This window comes from Myripristis murdjan, chromosome 21 (assembly GCF_902150065.1).
Source record: "Myripristis murdjan chromosome 21, fMyrMur1.1, whole genome shotgun sequence".
NCBI classification, from domain to species: Eukaryota; Metazoa; Chordata; class Actinopteri; order Holocentriformes; family Holocentridae; genus Myripristis; species Myripristis murdjan.
The window spans coordinates 29880032-29906498 of NC_044000.1; the positions used below are offsets into that span (position 1 = coordinate 29880032).

At 44.4% G+C, this 26467-nt stretch overlaps 3 protein-coding genes across 3 annotated transcripts; 1 reads left to right on the forward strand and 2 right to left on the reverse strand.

The window, feature by feature from the left end:
* Nucleotides 1-6323: 6323 nt before the first annotated feature.
* LOC115379964 (trace amine-associated receptor 13c-like) lies at nt 6324-7508 on the reverse strand. The gene is made up of 2 exons (XM_030080960.1): nt 7336-7508; nt 6324-7140 (listed from the first exon to the last, which is right to left on the reverse strand). The coding sequence occupies exons 1-2, from the start codon at nt 7506-7508 to the stop codon at nt 6324-6326; spliced, it is 990 nt and encodes a 329-aa protein (XP_029936820.1).
* Nucleotides 7509-10275: 2767 nt separating this feature from the next.
* On the forward strand, nt 10276-11502 carry LOC115379546 (trace amine-associated receptor 13c-like). The gene is made up of 2 exons (XM_030080252.1): nt 10276-10448; nt 10686-11502. The coding sequence occupies exons 1-2, from the start codon at nt 10276-10278 to the stop codon at nt 11500-11502; spliced, it is 990 nt and encodes a 329-aa protein (XP_029936112.1).
* Nucleotides 11503-17239: 5737 nt separating this feature from the next.
* LOC115379547 (trace amine-associated receptor 13c-like) lies at nt 17240-18454 on the reverse strand. The gene is made up of 2 exons (XM_030080253.1): nt 18282-18454; nt 17240-18044 (listed from the first exon to the last, which is right to left on the reverse strand). Exons 1-2 carry the CDS (start codon nt 18452-18454, stop codon nt 17240-17242), a joined length of 978 nt encoding a protein of 325 aa, XP_029936113.1.
* Nucleotides 18455-26467: the final 8013 nt, after the last annotated feature.

A 26467-nucleotide genomic window follows, 5' to 3' on the forward strand; every position in this document is an offset into this window, starting at 1 on the left:
TATATATATATATATATATATATATATATATATATATATATATATAAATAAACACAAAACAAGGGTGGCACAGTGGTGCAGTGGTTAGCTCTGGTGCCACACAGCATGCAACATGCAAGACAGGTGAATTGGAAATATTAAATTGCCCCCATGTGTCAATGTGTGCGTGAATGTGCTCGTTTGTCTGTCTGCCCTGTGATGGACCGGTGACCTCTCCATGGTGTTTTGCCGTCTTCCGCCCAATGAGTGCTGGAATAGGCCCCCTTAACCCTTACAGATAAGCATGACTACGAAATAAGAATTTCTTTTTCCATAATTACTCTGGTGGTTGGGCGACTGGGCAGCTAGAAGCAGGTAAACCAGACAGCCAGAGGTAGCAGCCAGACAGGAACCACAAACAGACCAGGAACTCTGGGCTGACTGCTGACTGCTGGATGTTTATGGTTCATGTCACTTGTCCTGGTTTGTGATTGGCTGTGGGGCGGGAGCTGGCGGGAGCGAGTGGTCAAGCAAGAAGGAGTGAGGGGGCGGCGGGTGCCGGCGGCAGAGATGCCGGGAGCAAATGAGCGAAAAAAGGACTGAGAAATGTAGTAACAAGTAAGGTGCAAAGTGTGTTTGTGAGTTGTAGTGCCGTAGAACACTGTATAGCCTAACACGGCACACCAGTAAAGTCCAGTGTGAGAGTCGACGCGTGTGCTGTGATAAGTTTGGTAGCAACGCTGTAGCTGATATTGTGTATTAGCCTGCTAGTTAGCTAGCCTAGTTAACTGCCCACGATACGAGCCCAGATAGCGCTCCAGGTGACCAGGAGAAAGCCCGGTCGCTCAACGTGGGAGAAAGAACATTTCCCCGTGTCAGTCCGTCACACTGTTCTTCACCACACCATCGCCGTCTCCAGGCCGCATCACTCTTCGCTACGCCATCACCGTCTTCAGGCCAGGCTATGGTTAGCCTGCAGCCGTTAGCCTGTCGGATACCACTGTTTGGAGGTGGACTGGGACTCAGGACTTGAACTCTGCTGCTGTGAGTATGCTTACTTTTATTTTGCTTGCTCAGAGTGAAGCAGTTTCTACTGTTTATTGCCTCAGCGTGCCCCAACATCAACCAGACCTGCAATGGGGTTTCGTTAATTTTTTTATTTTCTGGTTGCTGGCTTGTATTAGTGTGTGTGGGCCCACTATAGGTTTTAAATTCACTTAAAGTTACCATATGACTTATACATGTTATGACTAACCCTAACCCTAACCCATAACCCTAACCCTAACCCTAACCAATAAATGTATCTTACCTTAATTTACTGTGACTTCACTGTGTATATTTTTACCTCTATAAATCACAAAACAACTACCTTCTCAGAATTGAGACAAATTTACTAACAATAAATTAATAAGATAGTAAAATATCAAATATCAGGTTCAACCCAAAATAAATTACAGTACACCCAAAAATCAGATGTCTGACCTTTTCCCACAAATCACCAAATTTACATCACCCAAATAAATTGTATTTAGGCTCCTTTAAGCTTTTTGTGTTACTCTATTTACCTGTACCTTTAATATACTTATTTATTTTACCTTTTTGTTTAACCAAGAAACAATATCAATAAAAACAATCCAATATATATATATATATATGTATATATATACAGTACAGGCCAAAAGTTTGGACACACCTTCTCATTCAATGCGTTTTCTTTATTTTCATGACTATTTACATTGTAGATTCTCACTGAAGGAATCAAAACTATGAATGAACACATGTGGAGTTATGTACTTAACAAAAAAAGGTGAAATAACTGAAAACATGTTTTATATTCTAGTTTCTTCAAAATTGCTACCCTTTGCTCTGATTACTGCTTTGCACACTCTTGGCATTCTCTCCATGAGCTTCAAGAGGTAGTCACCTGAAATGGTTTTCACTTCACAGGTGTGTCTTATCAGAGTTAATTAGTGGAATTTCTTGCTTTATCAATGGGGTTGGGACCATCAGTTGTGTTGTGCAGAAGTCAGGTTACTACACAGCCGACAGCCCTATTGGACAATGTTAAAATTCATATTATGGCAAGAACCAATCAGGTAACTAAAGAAAAACGAGTGGCCATCATTACTTTAAGAAATGAAGGTCAGTCAGTCCGGAAAATTGCAAAAACTTTAAATGTGTCCCCAAGTGGAGTCGCAAAAACCAACAAGTGCTACAACGAAATTGGCACACATGAGGACCGACCCAGGAAAGGAAGACCAAGAGTCACCTCTGCTTCTGAGGACAAGTTCATCCGAGTCACCAGCCTCAGAAATCGCAAGTTAACAGCAGCTCAGATCAGAGACCAGATAAATGCCACACAGAGTTCTAGCAGCAGACCCATCTCTAGAACAACTGTTAAGAGGAGACTGCGCCAATCAGGCCTTCATGGTCAAATAGCTGCTAGGAAACCACTGCTAAGGAGAGGCAACAAGCAGAAGAGATTTGTTTGGGCCAAGAAACACAAGGAATGGACATTAGACCAGTGGAAATCTGTGCTTTGGTCTGATGAGTCCAAATTTGAGATCTTTGGTTCCAACCGCCATGTCTTTGTGAGACGCAGAAAAGGTGAACGGATGGATTCCACATGCCTGGTTCCCACTGTGAAGCATGGAGGAGGAGGTGTGATGGTGTGGGGGTGTTTTGCTGGTGACACTGTTGGGGATTTATTCAAAATTGAAGGCACACTGAACCAGCATGGCTACCACAGCATCCTGCAGCGACATGTCATCCCATCCGGTTTGCGTTTAGTTGGACCATCATTTATTTTTCAACAGGACAATGACCCCACACACACCTCCAGGCTTTGTAAGGGCTATTTGACCAAGAAGGAGAGTGATGGGGTGCTGCAGCAGATGACCTGGCCTCCACAGTCACCGGACCTGAACCCAATCCAGATGGTTTGGGGTGAGCTGGACCGCAGAGTGAAGGCAAAGGGGCCAACAAGTGCTAAACACCTCTGGGAACTCCTTCAAGACTGTTGGAAAACCATTTCAGGTGACTACCTCTTGAAGCTCATGGAGAGAATGCCAAGAGTGTGCAAAGCAGTAATCAGAGCAAAGGGTAGCTATTTTGAAGAAACTAGAATATAAAACATGTTTTCAGTTATTTCACCTTTTTTTGTTAAGTACATAACTCAACATGTGTTCATTCATAGTTGTGATTCCTTCAGTGAGAATCTACAATGTAAATAGTCATGAAAATAAAGAAAACACATTGAATGAGAAGGTGTGTCCAAACTTTTGGCCTGTACTGTATATATATACATATATATATATATATATTGGCTTGTTTTTATTGATATTGTTTCTTGGTTAAACAAAAAGGTAAAATAAATAAGTATATTAAAGGTACAGGTAAATAGAGTAACACAAAAAGCTTAAAGGAGCCTAAGTACAATTTATTTGGGTGATGTAAATTTGGTGATTTGTGGGAAAAGGTCAGATATCTGATTTTTGGGTGTACTGTAATTTATTTTGGGTTGAACCTGATATTTGATATTTTACTATCTTATTAATTTATTGTTAGTAAATTTGTCTCAATTTTGAGAAGGAAGTTGTTTTGTGATTTATAGAGGTAAAAATATACACAGTGAAGTCACAGTAAATTAAGGTAAGATACATTTATTGGTCATTGATATAAACATACACTCTAAAAACAGTAAAAATTGTTAACTAAATCAAACTAGGGAATAAAGTAAATGAACTACCGATAGCTACCTATCAGTAAAGGTGACAGAAAACCCTACAATCTCTTGGAGAAAGAGCTTTCGTATGCTACCATGAAGGTGTATGCTGTAGGTATTTGTGTCACAAGGAGGTTTGGCAAACAAACCGATCTTTGCGCACCCCCTTGTGAAACAGTTTCTGCAAGATGCATCACCCAGCGACGTGTCTCCCCTCCACCCTCAGTAGAATCTGCCTGTTGTGCATTGAACAGCCACATGAGCCAAGGTCTCAGTCCTCGCTGAAAGCATTGTCCCTGAAGACAGTCTTTTCACTGGCCTTGTTGTTGGCGTACAGAGTAGAGGAATTGACAGCCCTGTCAGAACACCCCAGCTGTACGTTGCTTCATGGTGACCAGAATGGCATTATGTTTATGGCGAACCCTTTGCTCATTCTGAAAAAAAAAATGAGGAGTTCCTTCCTCTCGGAGACAATTTAACTGGATGCTTTCTATCCTCTCCCTCATGAGGAGAAAGTAAGTGCCCTTGAATTTTATGGTCAGTGTACTGCTCCCATCAGACGCACACAACAGCACTGTCTTAGAAGAGAGTGACACGATGGTTCTGTCAAGTTATTTCCCAAGCCTACATTTGAGCCAGTGAGGACCCTCAGGTGTCTATAGAGATAGATAGAGATAGATAGATAGATTTCATCCCGAAGGAAATTCACGGTTTTCAGCAGTATCCACAGAGTACAAGATTAAGTAAATCAAAAATAAAGAATAGTAAATCAAAAATAAAGAATAAAAGATGACCCTCGAGATCTAAAGATCTAAGTACCCAATGTGCAAAAAAACAATAAAACCAGTAAAACCAGTGTGCATCGATGTATGTGCTCCATCCACGTGCAGCATGGCTTTGTCCACAAGGCTGCTTAGTGGAACACCTGTGGAGGATATCTGTAAGGTGTCATCATGGTGGACGCTGTGGTCATCATCAGATTCAACTTGCTTGATATGAGAAGTGGGTGTATGACATATGACTGCCTTTTCACTTGGTATAGGTGTGTCCTTTACATACAAATTAAAAAAAAAAAAAAGCTATAGGAGAGCTATATTTCAGTAACTGAGATATATTTGAATTTGGTATATTTGAATTTGAATTTTATAACAAGTAATTCAAGTTAGAATTACTTAATTTAATTTCGTGAGGACTTGTCAATTTAAATGAATTAATCTTGTCAGTAGAGTAAAACAAGTTCTTGAATTTTAGGTTGACTGTAATGCAGTTTGAACAATAGATTAATCTGTAGCTGTCCTACACATTTGTTCTACCTGCAGGCCACATAGGGGTACAAACATATAAAAACATAGCCTACATCAAAACAGCCATTTCAAGTGATGTAGTATTAAGTGACATTCTGGACCAGAATTTGACAACAAAGAGAGAAAAGAGGTGAAAACAGCAAAATGCCTGGACCTTGTGACTTTGTTTATATAATTAGTTGCACAAAAGTCTCCATAAAGCACGGGTTCATTGTTCCCAGTATTTATTTAGCTGTGAGGTACCATCACAGAAAAGAACTCAAATCACAACAAATGTTGAAATGATTATATTATGATTAAAAATATCTTTAGCATTAGAAACACAATTTGAATCATAACTTAGGCCCAAACTGCAACAGATATGGGACAAATGAGGAAGCACCACAGCTGCACAAAAATCACAAAGGAAGCACTGACAGGTGAGTTTCAGGACTGTTAACAGGTCCTGAAATCGCTTATTACGAGTTGGCAGATAATTTCACTTGTTGTACACGAAACAAGATTTTAACTCTGAATATCAGACTAAATGAATACTTAATGTGGCTTTTATCAGTGTAGGATGATGAATGTAGGAACAAGGGAGAGATCAGAGGAACCAGTGATTTAGGAAGGTTCTGTTACTCAATAAACCGTTATTATGACCCTATTACCCAGTCATTTTTTTTTTATTTGTTCAAAAGTGATTCATCTTCTCATAATATTAGGTCTCAGTTCCCCGGATCATATCCACTTCTCCTTAGTAAAGACGGAACACATTAGTACTTTAGAACCAGTCTTGTTTTTGAGAAGTCTAAATTATGCTCTATTAGACAGAAACTACTTGTCACAGTGTTTGTTTTTGCCTACCAAATTTCTACGATTTCAAATTGCACTTTTGCATTGACAAAAGACATTGCATTTATAATAAAAAATATTGTCTCCTGAAATATAATTGGTATAATTGTATTATAATTGTAATATAATTGGTTTCCCATAATGTTTTAATAAGCACAATACCTATTTAGGCCTACAAATCTTACAAATTCTAGCAATTTTTATAAATAAATATGTTCTTCTCCTAAATGAATACATTCATAAGAGAGAAACCTTTGAGAAATATCTGTTAATCTTACAAATTCAGGCAATTATCAGACATAGTTCAAACTATGCTGGAAATTTGTGTGACTGACTTTGCTTGAATGAAAACCCCTGTAATAAAAGAACAATATATATATATATATCTATATCTATATCTATATATATATATGCTATTATTTATTCAGACTTATTCCCTTTTCACAGAAAAGGTTTAATCTCAGTCACTCCACAGCCTCTCTTTACTGTAAGTTGGCCCCACGGGAGCCAGGCTGCAGTATCTGAAGTGTAACAATGAGTTTAATAGATTTTCTAAACCAGGGATAGAAAAAGGCATAGATAACAGGATTTAAACAAGAGCTAAGATAGAAAAGAAAAGTAAGAAAATCTAGAGATGAAGCACTGACCAAGCTATTCTCTCCTGCAAGAGTGGCGCAGTAATATGGACAAAAACACATTAAAAAAACACTAATCACAACCCCAAGAGTCCTTGCTGCTTTCATCTCAGATTTCTTAGCAGTTACAGTCCCTGAACGCTGGTGTGTGACAGCCACAGTCTGAGATCGCATGGCACGAGCCTGAGACACAGCCACCACAAATACTCTCATATACAGAACAACAATGACTGTAATGGGGACAATAAAGTTGAAAACAAGGTCAACAGTTCCTGCAGTGTAGTTAAGGACAACCACACACTCTCCCACGCAGGAATGAAACATGCCTGGTTGCCTCAGTTGGTCTTTTAGAATCAAACTACTGTAGAAAAGAGCACAGATCCAACACAGACAGACATAGATTCGAACTCTTGTCTGGGTCATCTTGGTGGGATAATGCAGAGGGTAGCAAATAGCCACATAACGGTCAATTGATATGAGCACCATATTTCCTACGGAGACAGAGATGATAGAAAAGACAACAAAGAATGACAAAGTACATGCAAAGTCCCCATATAACCAACAAGCCTCTACAAAGAGGACTTCAACTGGCAGCAGGAGGCCGGCAAGGAGGTCTGAGACAGCCAGGGAGAGGAGGAGGAGGTTGGTGGGGGTGTGACGCTGCCTGCAGAATCAGGAACATTATTGTCACTGATATTAGTAGTCATGTATTTTATCACTTGATGTAGCAGGGATTAAGCAGTATAAAAACACAAAAGCATAATTTCTGAAAATTAGTTCCTCTCATCAATGGCCAGGATGTAACAACAAATGTGCAAAAAAATATATATATATGTATATGACAAAAATATTAGACCACCTGAAGTGAGAGATGGAGATAATGACCAGCACGTTGAGAGCCACAGTGAGCACAGAGACGCAGGACAGCAGAACGTAGAACAGCATGGCTTCAGAGTGAGGACGCACCTTCTTCCTGCAGGAGGTGTTGAGGAGTTCTGGGAAGCAGAGCTCAGCTCCTTCCAGGGTCTCCATCACCAGAGAGAGGAGGAGAGGAGAAGCTGCTGAGGTCTGGCAGCTTTCTGACCAAAGCTGTCCATCATACAGCTGATTTATCTGTCCTCCCTTTGCTTGTCTCTCCTCAGAGTTATGTCCCTCCTCCCCTCTCTCTCTAATGCTTGTTTCTCTTCCTCCTCACGTCTCTTACATCCCTCCTCTCGATCCTGTCCCTCCTCCCCTCTGGCTCATCCTTTGGCTCTCTTCACCCTCTCCTCCAATATGACCTGGAACTTTTTCTTTTTTCCTCTTCCTTACCTGCAGAGCATCTCCTCTCTGTAAAACAGGGCTTTGTCATGGCCTGGGTGACTCTAGTGATGTTTAAGAGTTTTCAGTATAGTGAGACCCACAGGTGGTCATTTGAGTGGGTCCTTGGGAAACTGAGCGAATCCCCACTAAAATTTGTGAAATTTGTAAATGTGTCTAAGAACAGTACTCACAAAACAATATCACATCATCTTGACATACTAGCTGTACCCAACTCACAATATCCAAAGGCAACATTTCAATATGACAAATCAACGAACCACTTACTCCACACATTTTATTGACAAACATTGGACATGAATGACATTGTAATGACCAAATAGGGCTGGAGTGCCAGTCACTTTAGACCCCATGAGCTGCAAGGGAAGGGCTGACAGTGCCTCCCCCAGCCCCATCTATTAGCCAGTGTCCCACCTCCACCCTGGAAGGGCAGGAGGAGCTGGTACACTCCATGTCCAATGCGTCAGACAAGGGTGACACTGATATCCTGGGGTGTGACGCAGACGGTGAAGACCCCCCATCGCCCTCTCCCTTTCAGGTGTTTGTGGAGCAAAAGGAAGAGGAGCAGGAGCAACCGCCTCCCCTCTATCACCAGCTCATTACATGGGCGGAGCAAAGCCATAGGACCTCCTGTTCTGTTGATTAAGGATAGAGGGACTGGTACTCAGACAGTTTAAAAAGCCATCTGAGCCCGTCACTGATCAGGATTATGTTGGTGCCTGGCCGGAAGAGAACTGGCTGTGGCCCACCACCTCCCTTGGATCAGGCAGTAGGGGCCTTGATACACGTCACCAAAATAGGTCTCGGGGAAGCCAAGCTACCCGAGCAGGAATACTAAGATGATGGATGCCATGCTCACCAGAATGCACTGGAGCTATTCCGGCCTTGTATTAGTGCCACCTGGTGAAACAATTGGACGAGAGACACTCTGACCTAGCTGCTGAGGTGCACCAGGTGCCCTCCCTCCTAGCTAAGCTGATGAAGGAGCAAGCAGTGGCAACTAGCAGGGGCATGGCCTCCCCATTGATGGTGAGGTTCCATCTCTGGCTGTCGCAGTCATGAATGCAGGGGGAAGACCGGGCCTGTTTGCTTAGGCTGCCTGTAGGGCCATCTGCCTTGTTTGGGCCAGATGCAAATAAAATGCTCCAGCAGGCCCAGGATGCCCGCCAGTGTGCTCGGGGGATGTCAGGGATGCTCTGGCATGGCTATGAAGATAAAAGTAGTTGGCCGTAGTGGGCAGGGCCAGAGCCAGGGCCCCCCCAAACCCTCCTCTCAGTCCTGACCATCCTGCCAACCCAGCCACCCCTTGTTGCCTCTTGGGATAGCGAATGTCCTGAGAGACCCTTGGGGTGGACCCCGGGGGTATTTTCCACCGTGATTCAGCGGTATCATGTACAGTTTCTCTGCTTGGGCTCCCCTCGCCTTCGCAGATTGGTTCAAATAATATGACCCAGAAGGCAATGTATGTGCCAAGTCTTGCAAACCTGGCAGCAGATCAACTCTCCAGCTCTCTTGGTGCAATGTGAGACAGGTGGACCCCCTCTCCTCCATCCTCCATCCTCCAGTTCCATCAGGAAATGTTGGAGGTTGGCAAGTCTCCCTCAGGAAGCCCATGCTGGGCCTTGGAAACTGGCAGAGGGCTGTTGTGACCTTATTGCTCAGTTTCTCAAATGGGCTTGTAAGGTTACTCCTTACCACAGAAGGCCAACTGTGTCCCCATGGGATTTGGAGGTTGTGCTGTTAGCCTTGCAGCATGAGCCATTTGAGTCCCTGGAAACGGCTGAGTTGAAATGGCCCTCTCTCAAAGGTGACTGCCATAAAATGGGTGGAGTAGATGGTTTGTTGATTTGTCATATTGAAATGTCGCCTTTGGATATTGTGAGTTGGGTACAGCCAGTATGTCAAGATGATGTGATATTGTTTTGTGAGTAACGTTTTTAGACACATTTATAACACATCTATGAATATAACCACAATTATAACCGTATACCATCAAACACAAGCTTTACACCACAATTTATAAAAAAAAACAAAAAAAAAAACAGTTTTTTGTGGAGACTCAGTAAATTTCCCAAGGACCCACTCAAATGACCACCTGTGGGTGTCACTATACTGAAAACTCTTAAACATCACTGGAGTCACCCAGTCCATGACAAAGCCCTGTTTAACAGAGAGGACATGCTCTGTGGGTGCGGATTAGGAAAAAAGAAAAAGTTCCAGGTCATATTGGAGGAGTGGGTGAAGAGAGCCAAAGGATGAGCTAGAGGGGAGGAGGGATTGGATCGAGAGGAGGAAGGAAAGAAGAGATGTGATGAAGAGGAGAAATGAGCATTACAGAGAGAGAGAGAGAGGGGAGGAGGGACATAACTCTGAGGAGAGACAAACAAAGGGAGGACAGATAAATCAGCTGTATGATGGAGAGCTTTGGTCAGAAAGCTGCCAGACCTCAGCAGCTTCTCCTCTCCTCCTCTCTCTGGTGATGGAGACCCTGGATGGAGCTGAGCTCTGCTTCCCAGAACTCCTCAACACCTCCTGCAGGAAGAAGGTGCGTCCTCACTCTGAAGCCATGCTGTTCTACATTCTGCTGTCCTGCGTCTCTGTGCTCACTGTGGCTCTCAACGTGCTGGTCATCATCTCCATTTCTCACTTCAGGTGATCTAATATTTTTGTCATATGCATATCATTTTAAGATGGGTAGATAAAGAAAAACATATGGCTTATGGGCTACAGCACAGATGAACATTTGTTATTACATCCTGGCCAATGATGAGAGGATCTAATTTTCAGAAATTATGCTTTTGTGTTTTTATACTGCTTAATCCCTGCTACATCAAGTGATGAAATATATGACTACTAATATCAATGACGATAATGTTTCTGATTCTGCAGGCAGCGTCACACCCCCACCAACCTCCTCCTCCTCTCCCTGGCTGTCTCAGACCTCCTTGCCGGCCTCCTGCTGCCAGTTGAAATCCTTTTTTCAGGGGCTTGTTGGTTATATGGGGACTTTGTATGTACTTTGTCATTCTTTGTTGTCCTTTCTGTCATCTCTGTCTCCGTAGGAAACATGGTGCTCATATCAGTCGACCGTTATGTGGCTATTTGTTATCCCCTGCATTATCCCACTAAAATGAACCAGACCAGAGTTCGAATCTATGCCTGTCTGTGTTGGATCTGTGCTCTTTTCTACAGTAGTCTGATTCTAAAAGATCAACTGAAGCAACCAGGCATGTTTCATTCCTGCGTGGGAGAGTGTGTGGTTGTCTTTAACTACATTGCAGGAACTGTTGACCTTGTTTTCAACTTTATTGTTCCCATTACTGTCATTGTTGTTTTGTATATGAGAGTATTTGTGGTGGCTGTGTCTCAGGCTCGTGCCATGCGATCTCAGACTGTGGCTGTCACACACCAGCGTCCAGGGACTGTAACTGCTAAGAAATCTGAGATGAAAGCAGCCAGGACTCTTGGGGTTGTCATATTTGTTTTTTTAATGTGTTACTGTCCATATTACTGCTTCATTCTCGCAGGAAACACCAGCTTGGTCAGTGCTTCATCTCTAGATTTTTTCACTCTTCTTGTCTATCTTAACTCCTGTTTAAATCCTGTTATCTATGCCTTTTTCTATCCGTGGTTTAGAAAATCTATTAAACTCATTGTTACACTTCAGATACTGCAGCCTGGCTCCCGTGGGGCCAACTTACAGTAAAGAGAGGCTGTGGAGTGACTGAGATTAAACCTTTTCTGTGAAAAGAGAATTGTATTTGTTCTTGTTGATACTGAGTCAATAAAATCAACAGCCATAAATCTGAATACATTGTTTTTTTTTAAATTGCATGGGTTTTGATGTATGTATTCATCATGTTCAGTTGGACAAACCTGTTTGTTCTTTTTGATACTGATATAGAGTCAATGAAATCAAAAGGCCATAAGTCTGAATAAACAGTGAAGAGAGGCTGTGGAGTGACTGAGAGGAGACATTTTCTGTGAAATTGGATTTGTATTTGTCGTTGTTGAATAAATATTATTACAATTATTTTTGAATTGCATGGGTTTTGATGTACGCTGTCAGCATGTTCAGTCGGACAAATGGCTGTTTGTCCTTGTTGATATTGATATTAACTCAATGGGCTCTAGTTTCGCAGACCTGGCGAGGCGGGGGCGTAGCGCAGATGTGCTTCGCCAACTGGGTGTGGCCAGGCGGATTTTCCAAGTTTGGCACGCCGTTCTCGGTGGCGCAAGTACTCCGCCGTCCCTCCTACCGGCAGAGGGGAGGAGAGAAGGTGTGGAGTGGGTTTGACACAGCCGATTCACATTTAACCAATCAAATGAGCCCCTGTCCTTGCCTTTAAAATGCGCTGCGTGAAGGCGTAATGACAGTTTACACAACTGACAAGGAGATCTATTGCCGCAGGCGGAGCGGAGCTCAGGAGACCCGCGCAGAGCGGAGACTGGCGATCAGTGCGGACACGTCACCAAAACCTCACAGGCAGGCTCCCAGAATGCCAGACACATGAACAATGCAATAAATACCGAAAAAAACACTATCCAATGCTACGATCACATACATATATCTCCATATCAACTGTCCCGTCACAGCTGATGTCAGATCAAAGGAGATTGGCACCGTTTATGCTGATTGTGAGGTTTTGGTGATGTGCGCCAGCCAGCCAAACTTCCACTGCGCCGGCTCCGCTCCGCCTTGCGCTGAAAGTAGACGTGGTTTCAGATGGCGAGCGTTTGGCGCACCTCGGCGAAGCCTTTTGGCACGAAACTGTCACTGCGCCAAGCCGAATCTGTCGGCACCTCCCCCCGCTGCGCCGCCACTCCCATCTCGGCGAACCTCCGCCTGCGAAACTTGGACACTGTCCGCCTCTGCCGTTTCGCCGGTCGAAACTAGCTCTGCGCGGGGTTCGCCTCATTGCGCCACCCCGCGCTGCGCCGGGAAACTAGAGCCCAATGAAATCAAAGGCCATCAGTCTGAATAAATCATATTAAAAAAAAAAATCATATTGTTCTTTCATTGCAGGGGTTTACATTCAAGCCAGACACAAAGTCAGACACACAAATTTCCAACATAGTCCAAACTATATCTAATAATTGCCTGAATTTGTAAGACTGACAAATGTTTCTCGAAGGTTTCTCTCCTGTGAGGATGAATGCATTCACTCATTTTTAAGTTGAAGTGTATATTTCCTGAGAACTGAGATCCAATATTTATGAGAACATAGATCCTTTAAAAAAAAAAAAAAAAGAACATGTTTTACAGGGTCATAATAACTGTTCCCTCCCTAAATACACTCCTGATCAAAATTTTAAGACCAGTTGAGAAATTGCAAGAATTTCCATTTTGCACTGTTGGATCTTAAGAAGGTTCTAAGTAGAGCTTCAACATGCAAAAAGAAGCAATGGGAGTGAGACAAAAAAAAAAAAAAAAAAAATGAGTAAGCAATTTATTGCAAACAACCATTAAACTGAAATAGGCTGTTCATCAGCTGATCAAAAGTTTAAGACCACTACCTTTAAAAGCCCAAATCTTGGCAAAAATGTGGATTTAGTGTCATTTTCTGTCAGGCCTTGAACGCGGTCGGATTGTTGAGCTGCATAAGCAAGGCCCAACAACAAGGCCCTCACAGTGTGCCATTGCTGCTGAGGTTGGACGCAGTAAGACAGTCATTTTTAACTTCTTAAAAGATCCTGGGGGGTATGGAACAAAAAAGTCAAGTGGTAGACCCAAAAAAATTTCACCGGCCCTGAGCCGGAGGATCCAATTGGCTGTCCGTCAAGTCACAGGACGATCCTTGGCCCAAATTAAGCTTGTCACTGGTGCCAACTGCAGTCCCATAACCATCAGACGGCATCTGTGAGAGAAGGGTTTTAAGAACAAAAAACGTCTTCAAAGGCCTCGTCTCCTTCAACGGCACAAAATTGCCCGTTTGGAGTTTGCACGAGAGCACCAAACATGGGACATTGAAAGGCGGAAGAAAGTTTTATTCTCTGATCAGAAAAAAATTTAACCTTGACAGTCCTGATGGCTTCCAACGTTACTGGCATGACAAGGACATCCCACCTGAGATGTTTTCTACACGGCACAGTGGAGGGGGCGCCATCATGATCTGGGGGGCTTTTTCCTTCAATGGAACAATGGAGCTTCAGGTTGTGCAGAGGCGTCAAACGGCAGCTGGCTATGTGGAGATGTTGCAGGGGGCATCCCTCATGACTGAAGGCCATCGTCTGTGTGGTAATGACTGGGTTTTTCAACAGGACAACGCTGCAGTTCACAATCCCGCCTGACAAAGGACTTCTTCCAGAGAAATAACATCACTCTTTTGAACCATCCTGCGTGTTCCCCTGATCTAAATCCAAATGAGAACATTTGTGGTTGGATGGCAAGGGAAGTTTACAGAAATGGACACCAGTTCCAGACAGTGGATGCACTCTGTGAAGCCATCTTCACCACTTGGAGCAACATTCCCACTAGCCTCCTGGAAATACTAGCATCAAGCATGCTGAAACGAATTTTTGAGGTGATTACCAAGAAAGCTTTTTTGCCTTTGCCATCAGGAGGTCATGACAGTGTGGATACCTGACAGAAAATGACACTGAATCCACATTTTTGCCAAGATTTGAGCTTTTAAAGGCAGTGGTCTTAAACTTTTGATCAGCTGATGACAAGCCTATCAGTTTAATGGTTGTTTGCAATAAATTGCTTACTCTTTTTTTTTTTTTTTTTGTCTCACTCCCATTTCTTCTTTTTGCATTTTGAAGCTCTACTTAGAACCTTCTTAAGATCCAACAGTTCAAAATGGAAATTCTTGCAATTTCTCAGCTGGTCTTGAGATTTTGATCAGGAGTGTATATGCTGCTGCAGCTATGCTGTCTGTTCACACCAGCTTGATATACCCCACCAAATCGGTCTTGGGGAAGCCAAGCTGCCCGAGCAGGAATACTAAGATGATGGATGCCATGCTCACCAGAATGCACTGGAGCTATTCTGGCCATTTATTAGTGCCACCTGGTGAAACAATTGGACGAGAGACACTCTGACCTAGCTGCTGAGGTGCACCAGGTGCCCTCCCTCCTAGCTAAGCTGATGAAGGAGCAAGCAGTGGCAACTAGCAGGGCCATGGCCTCCCCATTGATGGTGAGGTTCCATCTCTGGCTGTCGCAGTCATGAATGCAGGGGGAAGACCGGGCCTGTTTGCTTAGGCTGCCTGTGGTGCCATCTGCCTTGTTTGGGCCAGATGCAAATAAAATGCTCCAGCAGGCCCAGGATGCCCGCCAGTGTGCTCGGGAGATGTCAGGGATACTCTGGCATGGCCATGAACGACGTGACTTGACAACGCCACAGGCTGGGCCACATCAGCTGGCTTCAGGGGCTCCAGGTGGCCAAAGGGTCTGGTTGGAAGCCAACTGGTGGAGCCAAGATAAATGTAGTTGGCCGTAGTGGGCAGGGCCAGGGCCCCCCAAGCCCTCCCCTCAGTCCTGACCATCCTGCCAACCCAGCCATCCCTTGTTGCCTCTTGGGACAGCGAATGTCCTAAGAGACCCTTGGGGTGGACCCCGGGGTAGTTTCCACCGTGATTCAGAGGTATCGCTTACAGTTTCTCTGCCCACCCCCACTGAGGATCTGACATGTGCTGGTGAGAACAGACAGCACGGTGGCAGCAGCATACATAAACAGACTGGGGGGCTTGGGCTCCCCCAAGGCCAGTCAGTTTTGTACTCTGTCAGGGCCTTATCAGTGTATATTCAAAGGCCATGTGCCCATAGAGCAACAGACCAGCTCTTTGTCTGTTACAGATCCAACTGCCTGAGTGCAGCCAGTCTCCGAGACCAGGTTTTCCCTTTGGGTTGAACGTGCAATCCAGGAGGCATATAAGAAGGCAGCCAGGCCAGCCCCAGCAGGGGTGCAGGCAGATTTCATTTTAGGCGCAGGAGCAGCTGGAACTGCTTGGTTCCTTGTAGTGTGTCTTACAGAGTCCCCGTATAAATTTACTATGTAGGGTGGAGAGACATGGAGACATGTAGGGTGGAGAGACTTGAAACAATAGAGAATGGATGGATACATGTGTAACCCAGGTTTTCTGCTGGCAGATTTTTTTCACTTGTTTTACAAAAAAAGACTAACACTTAAGATCAGAGTAAATGACGTCTTAGATTTTTTATTTTGTATGAGTGTAAGACTAATACAATTAACCATCCTGCTATGTTCAAATTTACGAACATCTTTTATGTTTGGGGTCAATTTGACCGCAGCAGTTTAAACCTCCACAAAATTATTATAAATAAAATTGTTACCAAAGTTTATGTATCAAGTACTTTATGTTTCTTTGTTGACTATCTAAATAGCCTAGCCCATAACCGCCCCACTTATACATCCAGTATTCCTAATACGCGACTATGGAAAAATACACAAATTACCATAAAATCTCACTGACTGACCTAAAATTGAAAAGAAATATTATTTTTTGGTCTTTTAATATTATTTCTAAGTTCAGATTTTTGATATTTATAACTGATGTGTTACAAAGGGTGTACAGGACATTGAAAACATATCATCATGTGATTTTCATGTTTGCCCGGTAGTACCCATTACATTAGGAAAACTCATTAAATATGAAGCAAAAAAAAAAAAAAAAAAAATGATGTTAATCATTTATTTAGAGATGTTAAACATTGGCTAGGGTCAAACTGACCCCAAAAATAATAGGAGGGTTAAGGAAGACTGAAAACTCAGATGGAAACATATATTTAGGGAGGGTGTATTAATTCCTCAGTAAACAGTTGTTATGACCATGTAAAAAGGGTTCCTTTTTTAAAAAATGATCTATGTTCTCATAAATATTGGATCTCAGTTCTCAGGAAATATATACTTCTCCTTAATAATGAGTGAATGCATTCATCCTCATAGGAGAGAAACTTTCGAGAAACATTTGTCAATCTTACAAATTCAGGCAATTATTAGATATAGTTTGGACGATGTTGGATTATTTTATGTGACTGACTTTGCTTAAATGAAAACCCCTGCAATGAAAGAACAAGATTATTTTTTTTTTAAATATTATTTATTCAGACTTATGTCCTTTTAATTTCATTGACTCAATATCAATATCAACAAGAACAAACACAGATTTGTCCAATTGGACATGCATGAATGCATGAACATGAATCGTACATCACAACCCTGCATTTTAAAAATAATTATAATAATAATATTTATTCAGACTTATGGCCTGTTGATATGATGCGTGTGTGACTGTGTGTGTTTGTACCTTACTATCTGCTGCACAACAAATCGCCACATTGGGGACAATAAAGTAAGTTGAACTTGAATTTGAACTTGACTTATGGCCTGTTGATATTATTGATTCAGTATCAACAAGAACAAATACAATTCCCATTTCACAGAAAATGTCTCCTCTCAGTCACTCCACAGCCTCTCTTTACTGTAAGTTGGCCTCACAGGAGCCAGGCTGCAGTATCTGAAGTGTAACAATGAGTTTAATAGCTTTTCTAAACCAGGGATAGAAAAAGGCATAGATAACAGGATTTAAACAGGAGTTAAGATAGAACAGAAAAGTGAAAAAATCTAGAGATGAAGCACTGACCAAGTTGTTCTCTCCTGCGAGAATGAAGCAGTAATATGGACAGTAACACATTAAAAAAACAAGTATGACAACACCAAGAGTCCTGGCTGCTTTCATCTCAGATTTCTTAGCAGTTACAGTCCCTGGACGCTGGTGTGTGACAGCCACAGTCTGAGATCGCATGGCATGAGCCTGAGACACAGCCACCACAAATACTCTCATATACAAAACAACAATGACTGTAATGGGAACAATAAAGTTAAAAACAAGGTCAACAGTTCCTGCAATGTAGTTAAGGACAACCACACACTCTCCCACACAGGAATGATGTTTCAGTTGGTCTTTTAGAATCAGACTACTGTAGAAAAGAGCACAGATCCAACACAGACAGACATTGATCCGAACTCTTGTCTGGGTCATTTTAGTGGGATAATGCAGAGGGTAACAAATAGCCACATAACGGTCGATTGATATGAGCACCATGTTTCCTACGGAGACAGAGATGACGGAGAAGACAACAACGAATGATAAAGTACATGCCAAGTCCCCAAATAACCAACAAGCCTCTGTGAAGAGGACTTCAACTGGCAGCAGGAGGCCGGCAAGGAGGTCTGAGACAGCCAGGGAGAGGAGGAGGAGGTTGGTGGGGGTGTGACGCTGCCTGCAGAATCAGAAACATTATCGTCATTGATATTAGTAGTCATATATTTCATCACTTGATGTAGCAGGGATTAAGCAGTATAAAAACACAAAAGCATAATTTCTGAAAATTAGTTCCTCTCATCAGTTGCCAGGATGTAATAACAAATGTTCATCTGTGCTGTAGCCCATAAGCCATATGTTTTTCTTTATCTACCCGTCTTAAAATGATATCCATATGACAAAAATATTAGATCACCTGAAGTGAGAGATGGAGATGATGACCAGTACGTTGAGAGCCACAGTGAGCACAGAGACGCAGGACAGCAGAATGTAGAACAGCATGGCTTCAGAGTGAGGACGCACCTTCTTCCTGCAGGAGGTGTTGAGGAGTTCTGGGAAGCAGAGCTCAGCTCCTTCCAGGGTCTCCATCACCAGAGAGAGGAGGAGAGGAGAAACTGCTGAGGTCTGGCAGCTTTCTGACCAAAGCTCTCTATCATACAGCTGATTTATCTATCCTCCCTTTGTTTGTCTCTTCTCAGAGTTATGTCCCTCCTCCCCTCTCTCTCTCTCTAATGCTTGTTTCTCTTCCTCCTCACGTCTCTTTCCTCCCTCCTCTCGATCCAGTCCCTCCTCCCCTCTCACTCATCCTTTAGTTCTCTTCACCCACTCCTCCAATATGACCTGAAATCTTTTCTTTTCTATTCTTCACCTCATCCTCTTCCTCATCCACAGAGCATGTCCTCTCTGTAAAACCGGGCTCTGTTGTGGACTGGGTGACTCCAGTGATGTTTAAGGCTTTTCAGTATAGTGAGACTCACAGGTGGTCATTTGAGTGGGTCCTGGGGAAATTGAGTGAGTCCCCACAAAAAACTGTGTTTGATGGTATACGGTTATAATTGTGGTTATTAAGACAAGTGCGACAACGTGACGTTTCGAGCCAAAATGCTCTTCCTCAGACCATGATGATACACAAAACCAACAGACATACATAGGGTGTTCCTAGTCACATGACAGCTTGTGTTGTGGGTCCAGTCCAGTTTATTGTTCAGGTGAACACCCAGGTATTTATAAGATGTCACCATCTCAATATCCGTTCCCTGGATGTTTACCGGTGTCGGGGGACAGAGTGATCTTCTGCGGAAATCCACCACCAGTTCTTTGGTTTCCCCCGTGTTGATCTGGAGGCAGTTCCACTGGCACCAGTCCACAAAGTCCTGCGTCAGTTCTCTGTACTCTCCATCGTCCCCATCTGTGATGAGGCCGACGATTGCAGAGTCATCAGAGAACTTCTGCAGGTGACAGGTGGGTGTGTTGTATGAGAAGTCTGCAGCATGGAGGACTGGGCCGGGGGAGGGGCAGATGACTGATCAAATCTATTGAAGAATATGCTCAGATCATTAGCCCACTTTTGGTCCCCCATAGCTTGGGAGTCAGGTTTCTTGTGGCCAGAGATGGTTTTCAGGCCTTTCCAGACTCCACAGACATCTTTCTGCTGCAGCTGATCCTCCATCTTCCTCCTGTAGGTGTTTTTCCCCTCTCTGATCTTCCTTCTCAGCTCCTTCTGCACAGCCTTCAGCTCGTCCTTATTTCCAGACTTAAAAGCCCTCTTCTTCTCCTTAAGGAGAGCCTTTATGTCAGGGTTAATCCACGGTTTACTTTTGGAAAAACACCGTACAGTCCTGGTGGGTACAGTGTTTTCCACACAAAAGTTAATACAGTCCATTATGCAGTGTGTGAGACTATCAATGTCAAGTACAGGCACTCACCAGCTCGAATCCTGCAGAGACGCTCTTCAGCTGGGAGTTTGGCTTGGCCCAGCTGCATAGGCTCCTCCTCCGCAGGTCAAGCTGGTGGACGTTCAGATGTGCCTGACTGGGTAGCAACACCGGTCGGGGGCTGGCGAGATGGTCTGGGCAGATGCGGGGTGCCGGGACCGGGGAGACGAGTGACCCTCTCCTGACATCACTCATGGAGCCGGTTATCCATTCTAATAGCAAGGGAAACAAGAGAGGTTAAGTTTTTGGGCTCATCACGAGCCGCTAGCTCGTCTTTTAATTGTTCGTTAAGCCCTTTTAAGAACACCGCCTGCAGAGCCGCATTATTCCACGCTGCATCAACAGCCAGAGTCCAGAAATCCATGGTGTAGTCCGCTACGGAGCGGCTTCCTTGTCGGAGGCTGAGGAGACGAGTGGAAGCATTGCCACCATGGCTCGGGTGATCGAACACCGCCTTGAACTGGTGTTCAAAGTCCGTGAAGCCCAGGGAACTGAGGTCGATGCTGGAGCTGAATGCCTCCACCCACGAAAGCGTTCTGCCCCTCAACAGTCCAATTACATAATTAATTTTAGCTACGTCAGCGGCAAAAGACTGTGGCTGCTGACGGAAAATCAAACTACATTGCAATAGGAAGGTCACTTACATGATTGTCTCTGATTACCGGTGTAGCAGGAGCCTGGGGAGTAGCCACCGCTTTCACGGAGGTGGTGAGTTCCACGACCTGCTGAGTGAGCTGGGTGACGGTGGCCATCAGCGCCTGGTTGCACTCCGCTAATCCCCGAATAGCCTGTTCATGAGAACCCAGTAGAGCGCCCTGTCCAGTCAAAGCCTGGTGCACCGGATCCGTGGGGTTCATGATGATAGCCAGTTCGTTCTGTTAAGCCTGAGCTTCAAATGAACTGAACCAACAATGCAGATACAGTGAAGATAATAAAGTTCTTTGAATGAACAAAAAAAGTCCAAAATCAACACTGGGACAAGACGGAAGAATCCTGGAGTGGCTGGGTGCAGCAGGCAATGCACGGAGAGGCAGGCAGGGTTTAAAGGCGGAGAAAGAAGACAAAAGTCAGTTTGACAACAAGCAGAGCAAAAATCACTAGATGGAGCCTATAGGGAAAGACTGACAACACAAACACAGGGGAGGTGAAACAGAGGAAAATACACACAGAAAGAAACAGGACAGAGGCGTCTCCTAACAGATGGATCTTTACTGTGAATAGAGATTCTGGGCTCTAGTTTCGCAGACCAGGCGAGGCGGGGGCGTAGCGCAGATGCGCTTCGCCAACTGGGTGGGCCAGGCGGATTTTCCAAGTTTGGCACGCCGTTCTCGGTGGCGCAAGTACTCCGCCGTCCCTCCTACCGGCGGAGGGGAGGAGAGAAGGCATGGTGTGGGTTTGACACAGCCGATTCACATGTAACCAATCAAATGAGCCCCTGTCCTTGCCTTTAAAATGCGCTGCGTGAAGGCGTAATGAAAGTTTACACAGCTGACATGGAGGTCTATTGCCGCGGGCGGAGCGGAGCTCAGGAGACAGGCGCGGAGCGGAGACCGGCGAGCAGTGCGGACACGTCACCAAAACCTCACAGGCAGGCTTCCGGGATGTTAGACACATGAACGATGCAATAAATACCGAAAAAAACACTATTCAATGCTACGATCACAATCAGCACATACATATATCTCCATATCAACTGTCCCGTCACAGCTGATGTCAGATCAAAGGAGATTGGCACCGTTTGTGCTGATTGGGAGGTTTTGGTGATGTGCGCCAGCCAGCTAAACTTCCACTGCGCCAGCTCCGCTCCGCCTTGCGCTGAAAGTAGACGTGGTTTCAGACGGCGAGCTTTTGGCGCACCTCAGCGAAGCCTTTTGGCACGAAACTGTCACTGCGCCAAGCCGAATCTGTCGGCACCTCCCCCCACTGCGCCGCCACTCCCATCTCGGCGAACCTCCGCCTGCGAAACTTGGACACTGTCCGCCTCTCCCGCTTCGCCGGTCGAAACTAGCTCTGCGCGGGGTTCGCCTCACTGCGCCACCCCGCGCTGCGCCGGGAAACTAGAGCCCTCTATGTTCTGTGATTCTAGTTTTGAGCGCTCTAGTCGACTTTCCGATGTAAGCCATATTACATAATTCACAACAGAACACAGCTGATCTCAATGTGTCTAATTGTCATGCGACCGGGAACACCCTATGTATGCCTGTTGGTTTTGTGTATCGTCATGGTCTGAGGAAGAGCATTTTGGCTCGAAACATCACGTTGTTGCACTTGTCTTCATAAAATTTTTTCTGAATGGGACCTACAGTGTGCAGGATCTTTATCATCTCATCTTTTCTCAGAAGTATTAGAGCACACCTCTTAATCACTGAATTCAGGTGTTTCATTCAGTCCCGTTGCCACAGGTGTATAAAACCAAGCAGCTAGCCATGCAGTCTGCCTTTACAAACATTTGTGAAAGAATGACTCGTTCTAAGAAGCTCACTGAATTCCAATGTGGTGCTGTAATAGTAACGTAATAGGAAGCCACCGCTGCAACAAGTCAGCTGCTCAAGTTTCTTCCCTCCTAGATATTCCACCATCAGCTGGAAGTGGGATTATTGCAAAGTGGAAGCATTTAAGAACCACAGCAACTCGGCCACCAGGGGGCAGCACCACGCAAAGTTACAGAGCAGGGTCTCCGAGCGCTGAGGCTCATAGTGCGTAAAAGTGGGCAACACTCTGCTGACTCAATAACTGCAGAGCTCCAAACCTCCTCTGGCATTAACATCAGCACAAAAACTGTGCGCCAGGAGCCTCATGGTATGGGTTTCCATGACCAAGCTGCTGTATGCAAGCCTTACATCACCAAGCACAATGCCAAGCATCGGATGGAGCGGTGTAAAGCACGCCACCACTGGACTCTGGAGCGGGGGAAACGTGTTCTGTGGAGCAACCAATCACGCTTCTCTATCTGGAGGTCTGATGGACGAGTCTGGGTTTGATGAATGCCAGGAGAACGTTCCCTGCCTGACTGCACTTTGCCAACTGTACAGTTTGGTGGAGGACGGCTAATGCTATAGGAGTGGTTGGTTGTCCCCTGGGCACCCCAACTTTGACTGATGAGAGGCAAAACATCTTCAGGAACTCTAGCAAGTCCAGTTGCCTAAGGAAATATTCAACAGCAGTGGTCGATGTTAATAGTTACCAGCAGTTGGTCCAATAATCCTCAATCCCCCCTAACAGCAAAGCAGCAGAGACAATGCACAAGACACTTCTCCAAGCTTCATGCTGCACTGCTCGTTGGGTCGTTGCTGCAAAACATGTCAATTCAGAGAGTCAGCAATTTGCCACAAGTCAGTTTTTTATAGACGTTACATGGTACATTGGCCACAGGTCTTTGTAGTGCCAACGATGAACATAAAAAATGGCTGCTGCTTCGATCATGTTGGTATGTTGATTTGAATGGGAAAGTGTGTTTCTAGTTTTGTGCTCCAGTCTCTCAAGGCATGGGACTAAGGCATGGGAACAAATATCAGGCTGACCTCATGTCAAGGGTCAGTTCCCCAGAGGACAATTGGAGGTTACACCCAAACACTGCAAGTCAAATTTGGACGAGGCAAAATGCCCAGTGCCCATCATGGTTCTCCCGGATGTCTCAGGACAATACGCCACTGGGAGTAAACTCTAATGCCATGGCCAGAAAAACTGTTTTAAGGTAGTGCAGACTGTGCAAGAGCGAAGCATGGTTCGGGATTCAGTGGCACTGTGAGCAAAGAAATACAGACCATTTGACATGCTCAGTTGGTTTCATTCTCTCCTGTCTTCAATAACTGCAAGAGAAAGGACTGTCACATCAGATTCTGCAACAGCTTTATTCCCCTGGCCATAAGACTGCTGAACTCTCAATAAGAGAAATTCAAAAACTCACACAGGCAAATGGAAAAACACAAAACTGCTGCTAGAACTACTTATCTAATTTTAAATATAATACATATTTATTGCTGACTTTTTAAACCATATTCACTCAAAGCACTTTCCTGCTTGAAACAAAGAACTTTTATTGCACTTTAATGTTTGACAATTGTACTTTTTTACTTCTGTTTTGAGCAGTTGCAATGAAATTTCATTTCAGTGCACTGTTTGTTTACACGTGTCCTTGAAATGACAATAAAGTTATCTATCTATGTATCAGCAATCTTCTATGGCAGGAGGGGTTTGGGGAGTGGTTGGTTGTCACCCACCCCCCCTTGAAACAGTTCCTCTAAGTGGTGCTTGAGGCCATACTGAAGAAGTAGTTTGAGCCCATCCAGCAATCCTTTGTTAAGCTGTTGTAAGGTAAGACAGCCTTACTGTTTACATTGACTTCAGCTAATTGGGTGTGTGATCTGTGTGCCCTGGTGGTTCACCTCAGCTGTCTGCTGACACATCAGATCCAACCTATCCTTTGTCCTTTAGAACATAAGGACTTTGTTCTGTTCAGGAACAGTTCACCTGGATGCATTTTATCCCATCCCCCATGCAGGAGAAACAGAGGAAAACGTGCATGATCTGTGCCCGGTGTTATTACCATGCTAAGCGGGACGTAAAGCCCCTCCCTCAGATGCACTCAGCAGCTGCTTCTGTGGTATGATGAAGGCTTGCCAATTGGCTGTGTGAAAGCGTGTCACAATGTGCCTATGTGTCAGCAGGCAAGTTTGATGGCATCGACAGCCTTATTCAGTTGGACGTTTGCCAAGGATATACATACAGTGGTGTGGTGGTCAATGCCCCACTGGTTCATTTATTTTTACCTAATTGACATGCTTGGGTCTTTCTCCATTTCTGTGCAGAGCACTGCGATATGAGGTCTGTCAGCCCTGCCCTGCCATTGGACACGTGACTCTGCTTTATCATACTTGAATATTTGTTCCATCATTGTCCTGCTGATGATGGAACCATCGAGTGATATATCAGAAATGTATCAATGATTCATTTCTAGCACTGGGGTGAATAAAATATTGTCATATTACCAATGTTACCATAATTATTGTGCAACAGTTCAATCAGTGAATGAGTACACAAATGTTTCACCACAACCAAGTGTAGGCTACACCTAAATAGTGTAGTAGTAACTGGCTTGCTGTGGGGAACAGCATCATCTTAGGTTGTACTATTAAGGTATGTAAAATCGGGCCTTATCTATACGCATTGCATTATGCATACATTATATATTGCTTTGACATCACAAAGCCCATAATATTTTGAAGTGAGCTTTTGCACCCAAAACCACATGTGTACTCTTAACATTTTCATACATTTGAATGGGTGCTGATTAAGTTATGTCAGTTCAGTAATAAAATAGTAACATTTGGCTTCTTCTGAAGATAGGAAATAAGCCATTATACTATACGCTGCAAAACATGTCCATCTTAACAAGACATTTTGTCTCATATTCAGTGTTGAAAGCTTGTGTTTCGTGTCACTAGTGTCAAGAAAATCTGCCAGGGGGATGAAATAATCCCACTTGTTTCAAGAAATACTCCTCAAACAAGTGAAACTGTGTTTTAAATGAGGATAAAGATGCTGAAACAAGGCAGAATAAAGCAGATCAACTCACAAGAATCAATAAAATGACACTTGATAGAAGAACATTATAGAAACAAGTTGATTATAGCATTGGAAATGTTTGAAATTGGACCCCTACTGGCAGATTTTTTTCACTTGTTTTACATAAAAGACTAACACTGAGGGCTCTAGTTTCCCGGCGCAGCGCGGGGTGGCACAGTGAGGCGAACCCCGCGCAGAGCTAGTTTCGACCGGCGAAGCGGGAGAGGCGGACAGTGTCCAAGTTTCGCAGACGGACTTGCGCGGAGATGGGAGTGGCGGCGCAGCGGGGGGAGGTGTCAACAGATTCAACTTGGCGCAGTGACAGTTTCGTGCCAAAAGGCTTCGCCGAGGTGCGCCAAAAGCTCGCCGTCTGAAACCACGTCTACTTTCCGCGCAAGGCGGAGCGGAGCTGGCGCAGTGGAAGTTTGGCTGCCTGGCGCACATCACCAGAACCTCACAATCAGCATAAACGGTGCCAATTTCCTTTGATCTGACATCAGCTGTGAGGGGACAGTTGATATGGAGATATATGTATGTGCTGATTGTGATCGTAGCATTGAATAGTGTTTTTTTCGGTATTTATTGCATCGTTAATGTGCCTGACATTCCGGAAGACTGCCTGTGAGGTTTTGGTGACGTGTCTGCACTGCTCGCCGGTCTCCGCTCCGCGCCTGTCTCCTGAGCTCCGCTCCGCCTGTGGCAATAGACCTCCATGTCAGCTGTGTAAACTTTCATTACGCCTTCGCGCAGCGCATTTTAAAGGCGAGGACAGGGGCTCATTTGATTGGTTAAATGTGAATCGGCTGTGTCAAACCCACTCCACGCCTTCTCACCTCCCTTGCGCCGGTAGGAGGGACGGTGGAGTACTTGCGCCACCGAGCATGGCGTGCCAAACTTGGAAAATCCGCCTGGCCACACCCAGTTGGCGAAGCGCATCTGCGCTACGCCCCCGCCTCGCCAGGTCTGCGAAACTAGAGCCCTGAATATCAGACAAAATGACGTCTTAGATTTTTTTTAGTTTTTTAGTGAGTGTAAGACTAATACAATTAAGAAAGACTGAAAAGTCAGATGGAAACATATATTTAGGGAGGGTGTATTAAAG

What these genes read in the sequence shown, in the direction of transcription:
- LOC115379964 (XM_030080960.1), bottom strand. Translation starts at nt 7,508, where the DNA reads ATGGAGACCCTGGAAGGAGCTGAGCTCTGCTTCCCAGAACTCCTCAAC. An exon ending in ATCTCCATCTCTCACTTCAG is followed by an intron (nt 7,141 to 7,335) that starts GTGGTCTAATAT and finishes CTGATTCTGCAG; the next exon opens with GCAGCGTCACACCCCCACCA.
- LOC115379546 (XM_030080252.1), top strand. Translation starts at nt 10,276, where the DNA reads ATGGAGACCCTGGATGGAGCTGAGCTCTGCTTCCCAGAACTCCTCAAC. An exon ending in ATCTCCATTTCTCACTTCAG is followed by an intron (nt 10,449 to 10,685) that starts GTGATCTAATAT and finishes CTGATTCTGCAG; the next exon opens with GCAGCGTCACACCCCCACCA.
- LOC115379547 (XM_030080253.1), bottom strand. Translation starts at nt 18,454, where the DNA reads ATGGAGACCCTGGAAGGAGCTGAGCTCTGCTTCCCAGAACTCCTCAAC. An exon ending in ATCTCCATCTCTCACTTCAG is followed by an intron (nt 18,045 to 18,281) that starts GTGATCTAATAT and finishes CTGATTCTGCAG; the next exon opens with GCAGCGTCACACCCCCACCA.